Source organism: Triticum aestivum, chromosome 7A (assembly GCF_018294505.1).
Source record: "Triticum aestivum cultivar Chinese Spring chromosome 7A, IWGSC CS RefSeq v2.1, whole genome shotgun sequence".
NCBI classification, from domain to species: domain Eukaryota; kingdom Viridiplantae; phylum Streptophyta; class Magnoliopsida; order Poales; family Poaceae; genus Triticum; species Triticum aestivum.
In genome coordinates, this window is record NC_057812.1 from 342,510,961 (window position 1) to 342,533,697 (window position 22,737).

Sequence of the window (22,737 nt, forward strand, 5' to 3'; positions counted from 1 at the left end):
GGCAGACTCAATGCCGAACACAAGGGGCTCGACACACCAAGCGAAGACGAGGACGAACCCCAAAAGCAGAGCACCAGGAAACAAAAGAACTTCCCACAAGAAGTAAAAGTAGTGAACTCACTTCACATAACAAAACGTGTGGCGCCCGTAAATGTACGCACCACACAGCCCATCCCCAAAGGGTCCTGCCACTGGTTGTCAAAACCGATCATCTTCGATCAGCTAGATTATTCTAGGAATATCAAGAATGTAGGCTGGACTGCCTTGATACCTGATCCAATAATTGGCGGACTCCAGTTTTCAAATGTCCTTATGGACGGCGGCAGTGGACTAAACCTGATATATCAGGATACAATCCAGCACATGGGGATAAACCCAGCAAGAATCCGCCGCAGCAAAACCTTCTTTCAAGGGGTAATACCTGGTCTGGACACCCATTGTATGGGTTTTCTCCGGCTCAAAGTCATATTCGGCTCTGCCGATAACCTCCGCCGCGAAAAACTGACCTTCCATATCGTCCCGTTCTCAAGTCGCTATCAAGCACTACTGGGACGCGAAGCTTTTGCTCGCTTTAACGCAATACTGCATTATGCATCGCTTACGCTTAAGATGCCCGGTCCACGAGGCATCATCTCTTTGAAGGGGAAGCACTAAAGTGCACCTCCCCAAGCGGAGGACTGTGCGGCCGCTTTGACAGCCCAACAACAAAATGGCCTCACCGGCCAAAAAAACTTCGAAATAGGTCATTCAAGACCACGAACGCGGATAGACGAGTTCGGTGCAAAATCATCATTGATGCAGGCCTAGAAGCCATATACCCCCGTACTAGGGGCTCCACGCATATACAATAAGAGACAATAAAGCTCAATCTTATATATCTTACTTTATACTTTGCTTATTTTAAACTTTTTCGGCACGACCCGTTTTCAACTCAGTTCCTCTCTTTTACAGATGAACGTCGTGCGGCGCCCGTCCAGGATACGGCACAACGGAGACACAGGTGCAGACGTGCAATAGGGACCCTTCCTAAAGGATTCTTTTTAGATTAAGACCCTGCGTAAACCTTTTTTACTGTCTCTTGTTTCTACACATCCCCTGGTTTTTTTCTTTCTGATATAACCAAGGAGGAGGCTGGCGTCTTGGCATGTGGCCATGTCAGAATTTTTGCACGTACCTGGACACTAGGGGCTTTTTTTAATAAAGAGTGTTGTTTCGCCCGCACTCATAAAGACCGAACACCTTAGGGAGTGTGCGGCGTCGCGAGTTTTGGCATTATATGCATCAGCTCCGAATCATGTCTTTGGTCAAATGTTGGGTTGCCCGGCTCCTGAGTTCGGCTACCTTACATTCCGCTCTATCGGCTAAGGTAGCACCAGGAGAACTACTGCGATTGTGCCCCGGTTCGGCCGGGCGAGCACCTCAGTAGAGAATGCCGAAAACTGACTGTCATGATGTAGCGTGAGACTGGTCAGCCACTCAATGACCTATCGGAATCTATCGGATTCCTCCGCTTTAACGAAGGGCCGCTTCCCGATCAGGCACATACGCGCCCCGAACTCGGACGAGCGCAGTTGCCACCAAGGGGCTACCTAAATAGTCTCACTGTCAAACTCCTATGGCTAAGTGAAAGTGTTAAAGCATTATAGTCCGGTTGCCTGGCCCGCTGCGCTATCACCTCCTTTGTAGGACCAAGACATTGGGTTAAGTGTGAAAATGCGTCTTCTGCGAGCACCCCCGCACTATGTGCGTGGGGGCTGAAGCCAACGACTGCCATCTTTCAGATTCTATATATATATATATATATATATATATATATATATCTTAAAACGGCCGCACAGGAGGTGTTCCCAATACTTGGAGGCACAAGTATAAAGAAGGCCACTACAGTTTATCGAAATATTACTTTATAATTACATATGCTATCATAACATAGCATCTTTCGGGCATTGCGTCTCTATTACACGAGCGCTTTCAAGAACTTCCTGAAAATAGTGCTCGGAGGGTACTCGGCTTTTGTCCGAATCTCAGGACGCAACAACGGTGGTCTCCATCTCTGCCCAGTATGTCTTAACACGGGCAAGAGCCATCCTAGCGCCCTCTATGCATGCTGACCACTTCATTGCATTTATACGCGGCACCGCGTCAAGGAATTGCTGCACCAAGCTGAAATAACTCTTCGGCTCCGATCTCCCCGGCCACAGGTGACCCATGACGTACTTCATGACGAGTCCAGACAACCTATTCAGTTCGGACCATTGAGCCAAACGATCATCCACTGCCAGTGGACTCTCTGGATTGTGAAACTGCGACCATAAAAGCTTTTCCACTTCGCGATCTTTCTGATCTCGAAAGTATTCGGTCGCATCAGCAGCACTCGCTGCCAAGTCCAGATAGGTATCCTCCACACTCCACATCCGGTCCAACGGAGCAAACTTCGGATCACAAAATTTCCTTCGCAGCATAAAAGGTTTTCCAGCCACAATCTGTTCGGCCTGACGCAGCTCCTCCTTCGTAGCTCTCATCGCAGAGCGCGTGTCCTTGGCATTGGCAATGGCCTTCTCTAAGTCCGTCTATTTTGCCTGGTCTTCTTTTTTAAGAAGTCTGCAACGGTCTGTAGTGCTTTTTAACTTTTCGGCCATCTCGGCCATCTCTTCCTTGCTTCGGCAATGAGCAGCCTGTTCGGCTCTCAACTCTTCAAGGGCTTTCATGGTGGCTGCATCACTTTCGCTGGCTTGTTCTTTCACTCGGGCAAGTTCTGCCCTAAGACTCTCCATGGCGGCCGCACCATCTGCGGCAAGCACACACATCGTAAGACACAGGCATAAAACTGTTCTTTCCTAATGCCGCCCGAGGAATTACATACCTTGAGCCTCATCAAGCCGCTTATTGACTAGCGTGATGTCGGCATCTGCCACGTCCAGTTGCCGCTTTAGTTCGGCAAAATCTTCAGTTCGGCTCGATTCCGGACACCCTGCCGCCTACATTCAAAGGCGACATCTTAGACCTGGGATTATGATCCTCCGCGTGCCATCATTTCTTGACGACACACAGAGTCTCAGGGGCTACTATCTACACAGGGCGCATCTTACTCATGCGCAACTGACAAAAGTATACATTATCTAATGTACCTTGAAACCCGTCAGTAAACTTTTGACGGCCTCATACAATCTGCTCTCTACGGATGAAATCCTTTCAATCACGGTGCCCATCAATGCGCGGTGCTCCTCTGAGATAGAAGCTCGCCCCAGCAGAATCTTTAGCTCCTCCGGCCGAGCACGAGACGGTGCCGGGCTCGTCCCATGACCTCTTTCGAAGGCCGGACGCGGAGAACCTCGGGGGGCCGCATAGCCACCTTCCGCCCCTGCCGGATTTGGAGAAACCCTCCGCGACGACACCTCAGGGTCGCCCGCCTCGCTAGGCAGCACGGCAGGGGCAGGTGTCCCGCTCTCCATCATCTCCGGAAGGAGATCCCCCGAAGACGAGCTCTGCTGAGAAGGGCTGAGGTCCGAGCTACAATATAAAGGTTTGGTTAATCTTCTCAGATATAAATGAAGGACTTCCCTCATCCCTCAAAAGGAAAATCTTTTCTCCACTTACGGCTCGCTGGAGGGCTGATCCCCTTGAGGGCATAGTCCGGCCGAGGAACTTCCTGGCGTCGGACCCTCTAACGAGGATTTTCTCCCCCGTTTTGAGGCCATGGTTTCCGTGTCGTCAGAGGCGGCTCTCTTCTTCCCCTTAGGAGAGGAATTGTCGGTTCCTCCCTTCGGAGCAGCCTCCTTCAAGGAGGCCATAGCTTCCTTATCCTCCCCCTCCAAAGGCATTTTCTCCAGCATCCTGACCAGCACGGGATCCGGCCTGGTTTCAGGAAGGGGAGCCGGACACCTGATCAGCTTTGCCTTCGCTATCCACTCCTATTTAAAAGGACGACTCTTTTAGGGGCAAGTTTATGACAATTTACAGATAGAAGGTCCGGACGCAAGGTTGCTTACTTGAGTATCCGGGCGATTGCATCTTAGGCCTGCGTCCTCGGTTAAATCCGGACACATTTTGGTGATCCGAAGAATAGTCTATACATCTCCGTGGGCGTTGCGCCCATAAAGTTCTGGAAAGCTCGCGGTCCCTCTGGATTAAACTCCCACAGGCCAAGGGGGCGGCGTTTGCCGGGCAATATTCGGCGAATCAGCATGACCTGCATCACCTTGACCAAGCTGAGGTCTCCTTCCAAGAGATCCTTAATTCGGCCCTGTAACAGGGGCACGTCTTTGGGCAAACCCCAATCTAACCCTCTGTTAACCCATGACGCTAGCCGTGGTGGGGGACTCGAGCGAAAGGCAGGAAGCGCCACCAACTTGGTGTTCCGGGAAGCGGTGATATAAAACCACTCTCGTTGCCACAAGCCTAGCTCCTCTTGAAAAGAGCCCTCGGGCCATGGAGCATCAGCATTTTTGCTTATAATAGCGCCTCCGCACTCTGCGTGCCGTCCCTTGATCATCTTCGGCTCCACTTTGAAAGTCTTGAGCCATAATCCGAAGTGAGGGGTAACACGAAGGAACGCTTCGCATACAACGATAAACGAGGAGATATGGAGGATGGACTCCGGAGCTAAGTCATGGAATTCCAGCCCGTAATAAAACAGCAGTCCCCTCACAAAGGGGTCCATCGGGAAGCCTAACTCCTGAAGGAAGTGAGACACGAACACTACACTCTCACCGGGCTGGGGACTGGGGATAGCCCGCCTTTGAGCAGGCAACCTATGCGAAATTTCGGCAGTCAAGAACTTAGCCTCTCTCAACTTTAGCACGTCCTCCTCCGTGACGGAGGAGGGCATCCATCGGCCTTGAAGGTCGGAACCGGACATTATCGAAGGTCTGAAGCGCCCAGAATCTGGAGCCTAGGGTGTTGGAACTCGAGGCGACGGGCGAACTTGTTTTGGGATTGGAGAAAAGGAGTAAGGCCCTGGTCTCTTTATAAGAGGTTGAATACCAGGAGCCCTCCGCGTAACCGTTTGGGACTCGCCTTTAATCGAGAAAACATGCTAACGGGCAGGATTGGGTTACCCACGTCCGTATTGATGAGAATCTCGTAAAAGGGGGGCACACGATCTCTGCTTTGACAAGACGTGCCAAGGAAACCGCCTCGCAAAACACGTTGAGGTGGAAAAGTGAAAACGATTCGAATGAAGGACTTGGCTGTAGTGTGATGACGCACTGCGGAATACGTCAGCAGATTTGATTTGTGTTAATATTATTCTCTCTAGGGCAATATGTGGAAGCTTATTTTGCAGAGCCGGACACTGCTCTTGGTGTTTACAATCTTCTATGAATAACTTGGAGGAGGAACCCGCCTTGCAATGACGAAGACAATTTGCGCGCCAGACTCGTCGTCATTGAAGCCTGGTTCAGGGGCTACTGAGGGAGTCCTGGATTATGGGGTGTTCGGGTAGCCGGACTATACCTTCAGCCGGACTCCTGGACTATGAAGATACAAGATTGAAGACTTCGTCCTGTGTCCGGATGGGACTTTCCTTGGCGTGGAAGGCAAGCTTGGCGATGCGGATATTCAAGATCTCCTACCATTGTAACCGACTTTATGTAACCCTAACCCTATCCGGTGTCTATATAAACCGGAGGGTTGTAGTCCGTAGGCAATCAACTCCATATACAACAATCATACCATAGGCTAGCTTCTAGGGTTTAGCCTCCTTGATCTCGTGGTAGATCTACTCTTATACTACCTATATCATCAATATTAATCAAGCAGGACGTAGGGTTTTACCTCCATCAAGAGGGCCCAAACTTGGGTAAAACATCGCGTTCCCTGCCTCCTGTTACCATTCGGCCTAGACGCACAGTTCGGGACCCACTACCCGAGATCCGCCGGTTTTGACACCGACATTTTGTAACCGAGTTATCGGTAACTGGCAGCAGCCATATGGTTGTCGCTTTATTGTATGCAATGCAATTGTGCTGTAATGCTTTAGTTTATCACTAAGCGGTAGCGATAGTTGTGGAAGCATAAGATTGGCGAGATGACAACGATGCTACGATGGTGGTCAAGGTGTCGCGCCGGTGACGATGGTGATCATGACGGTGCTTCGGAGATGGAGATCACAAGCATAAGATGATGATGGCCATATCATATAACTTATATTGATTGCATGTGATGTTTATATTTTGTGCATCTTATCTTGCTTTGATTGACGGTTGCATTATAAGATGATCTCTCACTAAATTTCAAGATAAAAGTGTTCTCCCTGAGTATGCACCATTGCCAAAGTTCGTCGTGCCAAGACACCAGGTGATGATCGGGTGTGATAAGCTCTACGTCCATCTACAACAGGTGCAAGCCAGTTTTGCACATGCAGATATGGCCTCGGAATACTGAGACCGAAAGGTCGAGCGTGAATCATATAGTAGATATGATCAACATATTGATGTTCACCATTGAAAGCTACTCCATTTCACGTGATGGTCGGTTATGGTTTAGTTGATTTGGATCACGTGATCACTTAGAAGATTAGAGGGATGTCTTTCTAAGTGGGAGTACTTAAGTAATATGATTAATTGAACTTAAATTTATCATGAACTTAGTCCTGGTAGTATTAGCATATCTATGTTGTAGATCAATAGCTCGCGATGTTGCTCCCCGTTTAATTTTTTATATGTTCCTAGAGAAAACTAAGTTGAAAGATGTTAGTAGCAATGATGCGGGTTGGATCCGTGATCTGAGGATTATCCTCATTGCTGCACAGAAGAATTATGTCTTTGATGCACCGCTAGGTGATAGACCTATTGCAGGAGTAGATGCAGACGTTATGAACGTTTGGCTAGCTCAATATGATGACTACTTGATAGTTTAGTGCACCATGCTTAACAGCTTAGAATCGGGACTTCAAAGACGTTTTGAACGTCATGGACCATACGAGATGTTCCAGGAGTTGAAGTTAATATTTCAAGTAAAAACCCGAGTTGAGAGATATGAAGTCTCCAACAAGTTCTATAGATAAAAGATGGAGGATAATAGCTCAAGCAGTGAGCATGTGCTCAGATTGTCTGGGTACTACAATCGCTTGAATCAAGTGGGAGTTAATCTTCCAGATAAAATAGTGATTGACATAATTCTCTAGTCACCATCACCAAGTTATTAGAACTTCGTGATGAACTATAATATGCAAGGGATAACGGAAACGATTCCCAAGCTCTTCGTGATGCAAAAATCGGTGAAGGTAGAAATCAAGAAAAACATCAAGTGTCGATGGTTGACAAGACCACTAGTTTCAAGAGAAAGGGCAAAGGGAAGAAGGGGAACTTCAAGAAGAACGGCAAACAAGTTGCTGCTCAAGTGAAGAAACCCAAGTCTGGACCTAAGCTTGAGACTAAGTGCTTCTACTACAAAGGTACTAGTCACTGGAAGCGGAACTACCCTAAGTATTTGGCGGATAAGAAGGATGGCAAAGCAAACAAAGGTATATTTGATATACAGATTATTGATGTGTATTTTACTAGTGTTCGTAGCAACCCCTCGGTATTTGATACTGGTTCAGTTGCTAAGAGTAGTAACTTGAAACGGGAGTTTCAGAATGAACAGAGACTAGTTAAGGGTGAAGTGACGATGTGTGTTGGAAGTGGTTCCAAGATTGATATGATCATCATCGCACACTCCCTATACTTTCGGGATTATTGTTGAACCTAAATAAGTGTTATTTGGTGTTTGTGTTGAGCATGAATATGATTTGATCATGTTTATTGCAATACGGTTATTCATTTAAGTAAGAGAATAAATTGTTGTTCTGTTTACATGAATAAAACCTTCTATGGTCATACACCCAATGAAAATGATTTGTTGGATCTCGATCATGGTGATACACATTCTCATAATATTGAAGCCAAAAGATGCAAAGTTAATAATGATAGTGCAACTTATTTGTGGCACTGCCGTTTAGGTCATATTGCTGTAAAGCGCATGAAGAAAATCCATGCTGATGGGCTTTTGGAATCACTTGATTATGAATCAGTTGATGCTTGCGAATCGTGCCTCATGGGCAAGATGACTAAGACTCCGTTCTCCGGAACAATGGAGCGAGCAATAGATTTGTTGGAAATCATACATACTGATGTATGTGGTCCGATGAATATTGAGGCTTGCGGCAGGTATCATTATTTTCTGATCTTCACAGATGATTTGAGCAGATATGAGTATATCTACTTGATGAAACACAAGTTTGAAATATTTGAAAAGTTCAAAAAAATTCAGAGAAAAATGGAGAATCATCGTAACAAAAATAAAAGTTTCTACGATATGATCGCAAAAGTAAAATATTTGAGTTACGAGTTTGGCCTTCAGTTAAAACAATGTGAAATAGTTTCACTACTCACGCCACCCGGAACACCACAGTGTAATGGTATGTCCGAACGATGTAACCGTGCTTTATTAGATATGGTGCGATCTATGATGTCTCTTACCGATTACCACTATAGTTTTGGGGTTATGCATTAGAGACAACTACATTCATGTTAAATAGGGCACCATCTAAATCCGTTAAGATGACATCGTATGAACTGTGGTTTGGAGAGAAACCTAAGCTGTCGTTTCTTAAAGTTTGGGACTGCGATGCTTATGTGAAAAAGTTTCAACATGATAAGCTCGAACCCAAATCGGAGAAGTAAATCTTCATAGGATACCCAAAAGAAAATGTTGGGTAAACCTTCTATCACAGATCCGAAGGCAAGTTATTCATTGCTGAGAATGGATCCTTTCTAGAGAAGGAGTTTCTCTTGAAAGAAGTGAGTGGGAGGAAAGTGGAACTTGATAAGGTAATTGTACCTTCTCCCTTATTGGAATGTAGTTCATCACAAAAATCTATTCCTGTGACTACTACACCAATTAGTGAGGAAGCTAATGATGATGATCATGTAACTTTAGATCAAGTTACTACCGAACCTCGTAGGTAAACCAGAGTGAGATCCGCACCAGAGTGGTACGGTAATCCTGTTCTGGAGGTCATGTTACTTGACCATGACGAGCCTACGGACTATGAGGAAGCAATGATGAGCCCATATTCCGTGAAATGGCTTGAGGCCATAAAATCTGAGATGGGATCCATGTATGAGAACAAAGTGTGGACTTTGGTTGACTTGCCCGATGATCAGCAAGCCATAGAAAATAAATGGATCTTCAAGAGGAAGACGGACGCTGATAGTAGTGTTACTATCTACAAAGCTAGAATTGTCGCAAAAAGGTTTTCGACAAGTTCAAGGTGTTGACTACGATGAGAGTTTCTCACTCGTATCTATGCTTAAGTCTGTTCGAATCATGTTAGCAATTGCCGCATTTTATGAAATCTCGCAAATGGATAAACAAAACTGCATTCCATAATGGATTTATTAAAGAAGAGTTGTACATGATGCAACTAGAAGGTTTTGTCAATCCTAAAGGTACTAACAAAATATGCAAGCTCCAGCGATCCATCTATGGACTGGTGCAAGCATCTCGGAGTTGGAATATACACTTTGATAAGTTGGTCAAAGCATATAGTTTATATAGACTTGCGGTGAAGCCTGTATTTACGAGAAAGTGAGTGGGAGCACTACAACATTTCTGATAAGTATATGTATGACTTATTGTTGATCGGAGATGATGTAGAATTATTCTGCGAAGCATAAAGGAATGTTTGAAAGGAGTTTTTTTCAAAGAAAGACCTCGATGAAGCTGCTTACATATTGAGCATCAAAATCTATAGAGATAGATCAAGACGCTTGATAAGTTTTTCAATGAGTACATACCTTGACAAGATTTTGAAGTAGTTCAAAATGTAACAGTCAAAGAAGGAGTTCTTGCCTATGTTACGAAGGTGTGAAGTTGAATAAGACTCAAAACCCGACCACGGCAGAAGATAGAGAGAGAATGAAAGTCATTCCCTATGCCTTAGCCATAGGTTCTATAAAGTATGCCATGTTGTGTACCAGACCTATTGTATACCCTGCCCTGAGTTTGGCAAGGGAGTACAATAGTGATCTAGGAGTAGATCACTGGACATTGGTCAAAATTATCCTTAGTGGAATAAGGATATGTTTCTCGAGTATGGAGGTGACAAAAGGTTCATCGTAAAGAATTACGTTGATGCAAGTTTTGACACTGATCCAGATGACTATAAGTCTCAATCTGGATACATATTGAAAGTGGGAGCAATTAGCTAGAGTAGCTCCGTGCAGAGCATTATTGACATAGAAATTTGCAAAATACGTATGGATCTGAATGTGGCAGACCCGTTGACTAAACTTCTCTCACAAGCAAAACATGATCACACCTTAGTGCTCTTTGGGTGTTAATCACATAGCGATGTGAACTAGATTATTGACTCTAGTAAACCCTTTGGGTGTTGGTCACATGTCGATGTGAACTATGGGTGTTAATCACATGGTGATGTGAACTTTTGATGTTAAATCACATGGCGATGTGAACTAGATTATTGACTCTAGTGCAAGTGGGAGACTGAAGGAAATATGCCCTAGAGGCAATAATAAAGTTATTGTTTATTTCCTTATATCATGGTAAATGTTTATTATTCATGCTAGAATTATATTAACCGGAAACATAATACATATGTGAATACATAGACAAACAATATGTCACTAGTATGCCTCTACTTGACTAGCTCGTCGAATTAAACATGGTTAAGTTTCCTAGCCATAGACATGAGTTGTCATTTGATTAACGGGGTCACATCATTAGAGAATGATGTGATTGACTTGACCCATTCCGTTAGCATAGCACTTGATCGTTTAGTTTGTTGCTATTGCTTTCTTCATGACTTATACATGTTCCTATGACTATGAGATTATGCAACTCTCGTTTACCGGAGGAACACTTTGTGAGCTACCAAACGTCACAACGTAATTGGGTGATTATAAAGGTGCTCTATAGGTGTCTCCGAAGGTACTTGTTGGGTTGGCGTATTTCGAGATTAGGATTTGTCACTCCGATTGACGGAGAGGTATCTCTGGGCCCTCTCGGTAATGCACATCACTTAAGCCTTGCAAGAATTGCAACTAATGAGTTAGTTGCAGGATGATGTATTATGGAACAAGTAAAGAGACTTGCCGGTAACGAGATTGAACTAGGTATTGAGATACCGACGATCGAATCTCGGGCAAATAACATACCGATGACAAAGGGAACAACGTATGTTGTTATGCGGTCTGACCGGTAAAGATCTTCGTAAAATATGTGGGAACCAATATGAGCATCCAGGTTCCGCTATTGGTTATTGACCGGAGACGTGTCTCGGTCATGTCTACATTGTTCTCGAACCCGTAGGGTCCGCACGCTTAAGGTTTCGATGACAGTTATATTATGAGTTTATGAGTTTTGATGTACCAAAGGAGTTCGGAGTCCCGGATGAGATCAGGGACATGACGAGGAGTCTCGAAATGGTCGAGACGTAAAGATCGATATATTGGACGACTATATTCGGACATCGGAAAGGTTCCGAGTGATTCGGGTATTTTCGGAGTACCGGAGAGTTACGGGAACTCGCGGGGAGTATATGGGCCTTATTGGGCCATACGGGAATAGAGGAGAGAGGCCAAAAGGAAGGAGGCGCGCGCCCCCCCTCTGGTCCGAATTGGACAAGGGGTGCAACCCATTTTTCCTTGTTCCTCTCCCCCTCTTTCCTTCTCTCCCACTCCAACAAGGGAAGGAGGAGTCCTACTCCCGGTGGGAGTAGGACTCCCCCCTTGGCGCGCCCTCCTCCTAGGTCGGCTGCTTCCCTCCCTTGCTCCTTTATATACGGGGGCAGGGGGCACCCCATGGACACAGCAATTGATCATTGATCTCTTAGCCGTGTGCGGTGCCCCCCTACACAATAATCCTCGATAATATTGTAGCGGTGCTTAGGCGAAGCCTTGCGACTGTAGAACATCAAGATCGTCACCACGCCGTCGTGCTGACGGAACTCTTCCCCGACATTCTGCTGGATCGGAGTCCGGGAATCGTCATCGAGCTGAACGTGTGCTAGAACTCGGAGGTGCCGTAGTTTCGGTGCTTGATCGGTCGGGCCGTGAAGATGTATAACTACATCAACCGCGTTGTTATAACGCTTCCGCTTCCAGTCTACGAGGGTACGTAGACAACACTCTCCCCTCTCGTTGCTATGCATCACCATGATCTTGCGTGTGTGTAGAATTTTTTTGAAATTACTACGTTCCCCAACACCCGAAGATCTAGGTGGAAGCTGAGGGGGCCGCGAACGAATCCCCCTTTTTTTAGAAAAGGAGAATGACTCCCGGCCTCTGCATCTGGGCGATGCATACGGCCAGAAACGTCTAACTTCTTGCACTCACGGCTTGTATCGTGTGCTGGAGGTCGTCAGCGCATAGCGTCTCGTCTACCTCTTGACATTGCCTGCCTCCCAGCCTTTTGGTGTCAGGTCATTATTGGGCGGTCTATGGGCACCCGTTGCATGGTGTGTTTGCTTCTCTTGGAGATCGGTTGTCCTGTGAACAACTTCGATGAGGTTGGCGAGGATTCTGGGGTCAGCGTGTGCGGCTCCGAGCTTGTTGACCAACATGACCCCTTCTTGTATGCCCAGCGCTGCTGTAAGGCGCTCCGTTGGGTTGTTTTCGTTAGTGGCTTCCTCGTCATTCTCACGATTACCGGCCTCTGGCTTTTGTTGATGGCCTCCATGCCATACTCGCCTGGTGCGGTTTATCATTGCTTATTCCTTTTTTGCGGCTACTTTTGATAGCGTGTGGCGCACAGCCCCAGGCTTGAGGATCTCGCGAAGCTCATCCTCTTGGGATTGGGGTGGGTTGCCCTCATGGGTTGCTGGGCTCGGGAGCTTCGTGGATTTTTCCACCATTGTGGTGGTTGAGTGCGGTGCATTGCTACTTTTGCGAACATCGCCTTGTGTAGACAAATCGGCTGCGGGGCGTATGGTTCACTGCCTTCCTCTGTTTCCTGTTGTTTGCAAAATTTCAAGGTGTTTTGCTGTTCGCCTCGGCCTTTCTACTACGTACATCTGATTTTAGTTGGCGAGGTCGCAGCGTTTTCGGACTCGGCCTCTTTTGGTGAGGTCGGTTCGCCGTCTGCGTCCTTGTGGTCTGGTAATGTGTAACGACCTGAGACCGACGCTTTAAACGTCTTCCATATATTTTGAGTTTCATCGTGCATGTTTTATTTGTTTGTTACATTTTATCATGGCATCATACGCATTGCATCCGCATCTTTTCAAAGCCTGCATCTATTTGTAGTTGTCGCATCTCCTCATTGTCTTCATTGTCCTTTCTGAGGCTAACCAGGTTTTTTTCGAGTCCCTCTTGTCTGACCACCTAATCTCTCTGCACGGTCATGGACCACCCCTTCACAACCTCACGCGCGTCCGAAACTCGCCCCTGAACCCGAACTGCTTAGTCGTCACCATTGGGTCCGAATCATCCCCAAACATTCCTAAAACATCTTTGGTTTCTTAATTGGACTACCTAACCTATTTATCTCGGATCGTCCGATTAAGATTGGAGGGACCAAACAACCCCTACTCAAATCCACTTGCTATATATAGTGGACAACCCTAGGATCTAGGTAGACTGTCCCATCCTTCCCATTCGTGTCGCCGCCACACTCCACCGGACTGAGATCCAGTGCCTTTATCAAGTGAAGTCACGCTGCAACTTTACCCTTCTAATCTCCATCCAAAACATATCCAACGGTGTATGTTAGACATAGGCAAAAACTTCAGCAGTTATCAGTTTGGGCAAGGGCGGGCAGGAAATTGGGGGTTCGCGGGCTATAGCGCCTCGTCCGGAACACTCCCGCGCCGCCGGAGGAGAGGAGGGGCTGGTCGCGCCGCCACCGGAGGAGGAGAGGAGGGGCAGGTCACGCCACCGTCGCTCGGGGAGAGGAGGGGCAGCCGCCGCCGGAGAAGAGGAGGGGCGGGCGCGCCGTCGCTGGGGAGAGGAGGGGCGGGCGCGCCGTCGCTGGGGAGAGGAGGGGCGTGCGCGCCGTCGCTGGGGAGAGGAGGGGCGTGCACGCCGTCGCTGGGGAGAGGAGGGGCGGCCGCCGCCGGAGGAGAGGAGGGGCGGGCCGCACCGTTGCTGTGGGAGAGGAGGGCCGGCCGCGGCGGAGGACAAGGTCCATCGCTGCATAAGAGGTAATTTACAGGTCCATCGCTGCAGAAATCGTTGCAGAAATTGCAGATGAGATTCGTCTTTGCCCCAGTACATATTTGTTCCATACTTAGGCACTTTGATTTTGGTTTAGCGTGTCAGGAGGAAAATGTACCTCAGTAGGCATTCGCAAACTTAAACGCCTCCAGCATTTTGTCTGAAAATACATATATTAAATTTCATTATTGCTGGACATGTTTGTTCATGTACATAGTGCGATGGAATCTTGGAATCTACAATTACTGCCCAGAGGATGATCACTCCTGCAGTTATCTGAGAGCAAGCAAGTTCTGCATAAGTCGTTCTAGTCTTAGGCCCAATTTTTGTTTTCTTGTTCATACTTGCATTGAGAATGTTCATACTTCAAATATCACTTTGAGTGAATATGAATTACTAAATTAGGAAGATGTGCATGGCTGACGGTTTACTGTCATCGTGTCCTACAATTTCTACGGATTTCATCTATAACAATTGTTGCACATCTTTTCCCTGTTACTCTGGTTGATAACTTGATACCTGAATTAAATTCCTACTTTTGCCTGAATACCAGTACCTGCTTGCTCTTGGTTGAGTCATCCAGTGAATATGTTGAGTGCCTAAATACATGGTACCTCAAGACTGTCTAGAACATGAATATGTAGGACTAGGACCAGTAGGCGTGAGAGAGGAGCAGCCTGTAGGCAAAGGGAACATGCCTAGCTGGCTCTAATGCATTTTTTTGGTTCAGATTTATTTTACTTATTTGAGTAATTTTTAACTGAACTTTTTAGCATACAAATATTGTCACTAACTGAACTTTTTCCAGGCATGAGTAACTAAAGTTAGCATGAGTGCTCTGCTCTAAAAATTGAGAACTCTATTGCGCCTGACAATTTTCAGTGTTGTGGGATGGCAGAAAGTGGTAAGGGAATACCTCAAGTTGGTATGAGGTTCAGAAGTGTAGATGAGGCTTGGGCATTTTGGAATGCATATGGGGGTCACACCGGCTTTGATGTGAGAAGGAGATACGCAAACAAAAGCAAACTTGATGGTCAGGTTGGTTCATGCAGATTTGTTTGTTCCAATGAGGGTCATCGAAGAAAAGGGCTAACTGAGACAGCACCAAAGCGTTTTAGAGCTGAAACTAGAACCAATTGCCAAGCTCATATGTGTTTCCAATTGGATCAAGAGGCCGGAAATTATGAAGTAACTGAGGTTGTGCTTGAACACAACCACTTGCTTCAATTGCTACAAACCCGCCACTTGATGATATCCCAAAGAAAGATTTCAGAACGACAAGCTTTTGAAATTGAAAGCGCTGATGATTCCGGCATTATGCCACAAGCTGCACATGAGTTTGCTTCTCGTCAAGTTGGTGGACCGATTAACCTTGGATATACTTGCCGTGACCAAAAAAATCATTTGCGAACCAAGCGACAGAGGGAGTTGGCTTTTGGACAAGCTGGAAGTATGTTGAAATATTTTCATGAAAAAATTGCTGACAATCCATCATTCCAATATGCACTACAGTTGGATTGTGAGGAGGATATAACCAACATATTCGGGGCTGATGCTAAAATGATCCTTGACTATGCGCATTTTGGTGATGTTGTCACTTTTGACACTACTTTTGGCACAAATAAATAGTATAGGCCATTTGGTGTTTTTCTTGGGCTCAATTAGTTCAGAGAAACCACTATTTTTGGTGTTGCCTTGCTGTTTGATGAAACGAAGGACTCATTTATATGGCTATTTGAGACTTTTCTAGCTGCGCATAATGGATGACAACCTAGAACTATTTATACGGATCAAGATGTAGCAATGGGAAAAGCTATAGAGAAAGTATTCACGGAATCATATCACGGGTTGTGCACCTTTCACATTATGATGAATGATGTCAAACATTTATCTCCAGTCAAGGATGATGAGAAAGATGAAGGGGAGGTGGAAGAGGAAGATGAAGGGGAGGAGGAATCTCATATTCTCTCTGATTTTAGTGCTTGTATGTATGGCTATGAGGACAAGGCAGCATTTGAAGAAGCATTTGACAACATGAGACATAAAGTGCATAAGCAAACTTGGTTAGATAGCATCTACAAGGTGAAAGAAAAATGGGCTGAATGTTATATGAGAGATGTCTTCAGTTTGGGAGTGAGAAGTACACAACTAAGTGAGAGTTTCAACAATGCATTGAAGAACCATTTGAAATCTGATTTCCATATTATCCGATTCTTGAAGCATTTTGAGAGAACGGTTGAAGTAAAAAGGAGAAAGGAATTGGAATCTGAATATGAGGCAAGAAAAAAATTGCCAAGAATCAAGATGTGCACACCCATGTTGGTGCAAGCAAGCAAAGTGTACACTCCAACTATTTTTGAAGCTTTCCAAAGTGAATATGAAAGATCCATGGCTGCTTGCACTAGAGTGTTGGAGGAAAATAACCAATTTGCTGTTGCTATTGGGAGGTTGCATGGTGATTTGACCTATGAGGAGGAGGAGGAGCGCGTAGTGATTGGTGATCCGTTGAACCAAACCGCTTCATGTAGTTGTCAAATGTTCGATAGGGCTGGAATATTGTGTGGGCATAGTTTGAAAGTTCTTGATTTGATGAATGTAAAGACATTGCCAACACATTATCTCCTAAAGAGATGGACTAGAGAAGCACGCAACGGAAGTATACATGACAGGCAAGGAAGGAAAGTGGTAGAAAATCCAAAATTGGAAGCTCAACTTTGGTACAAAGATATGTCTCATAAATTTCATGATATGACATATAAAATAGCCAACTCTCTCGAATGTCGTTTGATGCTAGAAGATGCACTTGCTTGTCTTTGGCCACAACTAGAGGATAAACTCAATGCATCAGCCACCGGTGCTACTGATGCATGTTCCAATGACCAAGAAAATGTTGTTCCAAATGTGCAGCAAGCCAATGACTTGCTTAGTTCTGCACGACTGAAGAAAAAGGAGGTTTCATCTAAAAATTTGAGGAGAAAGCCAACCTGGTTTGATAAGTTACGCAAAGGACGAAAGCCAACTAAATCAGCGGCAATGACAAAAAAGGAGCAAAGGTAAGGTGTAGTATGTATGTAATATGAGTTGTTATTCATTCCTGTACTAACAAAATAAGTTTTCATTTTCATTGGCAGCAACAACAACAACAAAAGAAAAAAAATAGTGTGCAGCCTCAAGTGCAAGTCGAGAACAATGGCAATAGTCTGCAACCTGAAGTGCAAGTGCGGGTGAAAGAAAGTAGTGAGAAGCGTCAAGAATATGATACAATTGACAGCTTTACCGAGCTCTTGACAACTTCACGAGTTGACGATCATATCTTTATGATGATATGATCTAGTATCTTCAAAGTTGTTAGGTAGTATTTTGGACAGTGCTAACAACAGTATTTTGGGGGTTGCGATAGTCTCTTTTGGCCTAAATGTATAAGTAAAATGGCCTGCTTTTGTGTAGATGATTACTCAACATTGACACTTATTGCTGTAGCATTCGGACATTATGCGCTGCAGCCTTTTAATATCAAGTTCTACTGGATTTAGTGTCAACTGCAATTGATTTATTCCACTTTGATTGCATAATGCACTACTGTATAACTAGACCAAATTTTGTTTTATAGTCTGCTCATGAGTATCTGTAGATCTTTATTTTTTGGATTTTAATCTGTTCAAATAAAACTGAGTTCAAGTGCCATTGCATCGTTGTTTGCAGCTAGTCTGTATTGATGTTTGCTGCTATGCTGAAAACTGCTAAGTGTTGAGAGCCTTTCCCCTTGTGTGATCTGGACCGTAGGATGTGGATTGGATGGAGATTAGAAGGGTAAAGTTGCAGCGTGACTTCACTTGATAAAGGCACCGGATCTCAGTCCCACTCCACCTGGTCTCCTCCTCATTTTCCCCATGGACCCAATCCCACACGCAGCCAAGCCTCCACCTTCTTCCTGATTCCACTCCAGTCGCCAACGCATAGGAGAGGAGCTCCTCGATCCCCTTGGCTCCAACCTCTGCGTCGTGGCCTCGAGCTCGACCTCGCCTCGATGACCGACTCCACTTCGGATGACCACCTCCAGCACCCCCTCCGTCGCGCCCTCACCCCACGCCGGCAAGCGATCCCATCGTCAAGCTGCTCCGACCCGCAGGTCCTCCTCAGCGCGTCTCCTCTCTGTTTCTCATTAGCTCCTGCTACTACCTCTAACCGTGTCGTCGTCGTGTTTCTCCTGCAAGGGCCGTGCCACCAAGCCCAAGAACGACGTTGGCCTCCTCAACTCTCGTCGCTGCCTCCAATTCAAGCCGCCAGACCGCTGCTTCACCTCCCCATGCCTGGGTTCGTGCCCCCGCAAGCCGCGCTCGAGGCAGCTGCCTCCTCGCGTGCCTGAGGCGTGAGCACAACCCTGTGGCCCTGCCTCTGCCCGAGCTCCTCCAGCAGCTCCCCATCACCCTCGATTCCGCCCCGTCGTCCGGCCGACACCGGCGGCCGGAACCTCACCAGAGATGAGTGCCCGACAGCCCTGCTCCTTTCCCCTCATGCTTATCTATCTCTCTCTTTCTCACGATGTCCCTCTCCCTCTCTCTGCTTTCGCTCACAAGAGACCACCATGGCCGCTGCATCAAGCTCCGCCGCTGCGCTAACTTCCACCGCCCCATCCTCGCCTTGCCGGAGATGCCCCGCCTTCGTCAAGTCCCAGCGCCGCCAGCCTCTACTCTCTCTGCATTGAGCAGAGGGGCTTCGCTCGTCCCGCACAGGCCTTCCCTACCCGCGTTGACCCTGCCTCTAGCGCCCCGCTTCCTCTCTAAGGCCCAGATCCCACCCCAACCGGCCTGCTTCCGCCAAGGCCCAGGGTGAGCAGCCCCCGGCCTTTTCCTCTGTTGGGCTTCCTATTCAGATGCGGGCCGTATCTTGTTTTTTCCAGTTTTGTGAATTTGCTAATTATTCCAGGAAAACTGCATATTTACATATTGCACCCTCATGTTCATGCATATGATAACTTCATAACCGTGCATCGGATTAAAACAAACTAAATATGTAACATGCTTAGAATTTTATCTAGTTTCATAATATGCTGCTTTCATCCATGTTAAAAATGTTTAAGTTGTTGTTTGCATTATTTTTCTCAAAATGTCATGTTAAAATGGTTTATTTCATAACTAAATAACCGTAGCTCCGAATTAAATAAACTTTATATGTAAATGGGGTGGAAAATGCATAGATTAACATGGTGTCATTACTTTGCATGTTTAACAACTCTAAAATTGTGTATAGGGCAGAATACTAGCAAATTCGACATATGCATATGGGGATTTTCCGAAATTGTTGTTTGTTATTTCCGGCCTCATTTAAACTTGCCTAAATAGTTAGTTTAGTTATGCTTCACCTCTTGCCATGTTTAACAATATTTAATATTGTTGGGTACATAAAGGAGAGGGAACTAAATAATCGAATGTGGTGTTTCATCAATATGCAACCCGTTGCATATTGAGCTTCACTTAATTTGAAGTATTGTTTGTTACACTTTGCCATGCCATGCCTTATTAAACCGGACATGAATCATACTTGATTGTGCATCATGCCATGATTATGCTTGTTGGTTTACTGTGTTGTTTTCTTCTTTCTGGTTGTGCTTCTTCTCGGTAGTACCGGTAATGTTGCAATTGTGAGGATTCGTTCGACTACATTGGTTCATCTACTTCAGGGATTCGGTCTTCTTCCTAGCGGGATTTCAGGCAAGATGACTGTTACCCTAGATATCACTACTATCTTTGCTTTGCTAGTTTTCTCGATGCTATTGCTATGTCGCGCTACCTACCACTTGTTTATCAAGCCTCCCAAATTGCCATGATAAGCCTCTAACCTTTTCCACCATCCCAGCATACCGTCGTTTGGCTATGTTACCGCTTTGCTCAGCCCCTCTTATAGCGTTGCTAGTTGCAGGCGCAGTATCAGGTTATCCATGTTCGGACATAGCTATCATGGGATATCACAAAATCTCTTATTTAATTAATGCATCTATATACTTGGTAAAGGGTGGAAGGCTTAGCCTTTTGCTTGATGTTTTCTTCCACTCCTGCCGCCCTAGTTTCCGTCATACCAATGTTATGTTCCTTGATTTTGCGTTCCTAACACGGTCGGGGTTTATGGACCCCCTTAACAATTCGCTTAAAATAAAACTCTTCCAACAAGGCCCAACTTTGGTTTTACCATTTGCCTAATAACAACTAAAACTTGCATAGGGACTTACCGGTACCCGAGGATAATTAATCAAAAACTCGGGCCAATGCTCCTCATGAGTGTTGGTCCAAACTAGGTGATGTCCGGCGCCCCCTGGGCAACTAGGGTCTCAGCCAACCCGACGTCTTGCCCATTCGGTGTGCCCTGAGAATGAGATACGTGCGACCCCTATCAGGATTGTCGATACATCGGGTGGTGTTGTTGGTTTTGTTTTACCATTGTTGAAATGTCTTGTGAACCGGGATTCCGAGCTTGATCAGGTTGTTTCAGAATGGAGGATTTTCCTCCGCGGATCATGAGAGTTTGTGATGGACTAAGTTGGGACACCCCTGCAGGGTTTAATCTTTTCGAGAGCCGTGCCCAGGGTTATGTGGAAGATGGGAAATTTATAATATCCGGTTGTAGAGAACTTGACACCAGATCCGAATTGAAATACACCAACTGTGTGCATAACCGTGACCGTGTCTTTTTGAGTGAATTTGAGAAGAGAACACGGTGGGGTTATGATTGACTCGTAAGTAGTTTAGGATCACTTCTTGATCATTACTAGATTGCGACCGTTATGCGTAGTTTCTCTTCTTATTCTTGTACTCATAAGTTAGCCACCATACAAATGCGTAGTGTTGCTGCAACCTCACCACTTATCCATTCCATACCCATTAAGCTTTGCTAGTCTTGATACCCATGATGATGGGATTGCTGAGTCCTCGTGGCTCACAAATTACTACAACAACATCTGCAGGTACAGGTAATGCGATGCTATGACGTGAGAGCGATGCTTGCTTGTTTTGGAGTTCTTCTTCTGCTTCTTCTTCGATCAAGGGATAGGTTCCGGGTCGGGAGCCTGGGATTAGTAGGGTAGGTGTCGTTCTTCTTTTTCGTTTGATTTCATTCGTAGTCGGATACTGCTCTTTTGTATGATGATTGCTATGTATTGATGAACTGTTGTATTCATGTTGTAGCTTGTGGCGAGTGTAAGCCTTTATCTTGTATTCTCATCTATTCAGCACATGGTATGTTGTAATGATATCCACCTTGCTATGCGCTCGAAATGCGGTTGTGCTCCAATCATGAATTCATCACGTGATTGGGATAGAATCACATCTTGGACGCTACATAATGATAGCAGGTATGTAGTGTCGATGCTACAATCTGAGATCGTTTCATCAAGGAAGCAGTCTTCGGGTGTGTGGTCGATGTAGCAGTTGTCACACACCATGGCAACGAGCTATACGTTTTTCTAATGATGTTGATGGAGCTCGCTCTGATATGCAGCCCCGTGTTCTTTAGCCCGAACAAGAAGCGGCTGGCGGGGCTGGTCGCTGAGGTCATCGGAATCGGGAGTTTGCCATGTCCTCCGCGTTGGACAGGTGGTAAGCATAGTCGGAGGTCATTGTGCGTGTTGGTGATGAAGGCGATGTTGCCGATGTAGATCGTGCGTGTGAGACAGTCCGGTGGGTCAACCCGGCCCGCGTCATTCGCGATGAATGTTCGAGAGCCAATGGTTTGGCTTTCCCCTCGTGAGAGGCCACCAGAGGTAGAAAAAATCCGACCCATGATCGGTCTCCAGCCGGCACCACCCGTGTCTGCGTGCCAGCCGACAGAGGAGATTTCCATCAGATCCCTTGGTAGCTGGAAGTCATGATCGAAGGTCACACGAGGGGTTTATCCAGGTTCGGGCCACCGGAGAGTAATATCCTACGTCCTATTGGTTTCAGTCTTTCATAATGGAGGGATACCTCGTGCGAGGGGTTACAATGGTGTATGATATTGCTACCGAGAGTTCTCCTATCTAAAGATAGATGATCAGGAGGAACCCTAGACCCCCCCTTTATATAGACATGAGAGGTCTAGGGTTTACATGTTGGATGCGATCTGGGGCACCTCCATCCTCTAGTCTTGGGCATCAAGAAGGTCATCTAGACTCCTAGGGTTAGTGTTGCATCGTGGGCCCATTAGGCCCCCTTGTAATTGATGAGGTCGGGCTCCTTGGCATTAGCCACCGCTGGTACAGGACCCCGCCATCTACCGTGACACCATGCTCAAGCTGGGCATCAATGAGAACTAGTTGCAGCCCAGCCGGACGGTGTTCCACGACATTGCCAGGGCACTCTTGCTCCCCTGTCGGCATGATCCAGCTGGACGTTTCATTCATCACCAAGGGCCACTTCCACCGTGAGCCGACCTGGTTTGAGGTGGTCGACCTGAGCAGCCCCTACCACACGCTCTTGGGCTGGCCCGTGCTGTCCAGATTCATGGCGGTGCCCCACTATGCCTACGTGAAGCTGAAGATGTCGGGTCCCAAGGGCATCATCGCCATCGCCGAGGACTACAAGAAGTCCCTCGAGTGCGCTGCAGCCGG

At 46.3% G+C, this 22,737-nt stretch overlaps 1 protein-coding gene across 1 annotated transcript; it reads left to right on the forward strand.

The window, feature by feature from the left end:
* Positions 1-13,374: 13,374 nt before the first annotated feature.
* LOC123154498 (protein FAR1-RELATED SEQUENCE 5) lies at positions 13,375-17,698 on the forward strand. Its single transcript, XM_044573216.1, has 3 exons — positions 13,375-14,146; positions 14,968-17,212; positions 17,291-17,698. The coding sequence occupies exons 2-3, from the start codon at positions 15,963-15,965 to the stop codon at positions 17,385-17,387; spliced, it is 1,347 nt and encodes a 448-aa protein (XP_044429151.1). The 5' UTR covers positions 13,375-14,146; positions 14,968-15,962; the 3' UTR covers positions 17,388-17,698.
* The last annotated feature ends 5,039 nt before the right edge of the window (positions 17,699-22,737 follow it).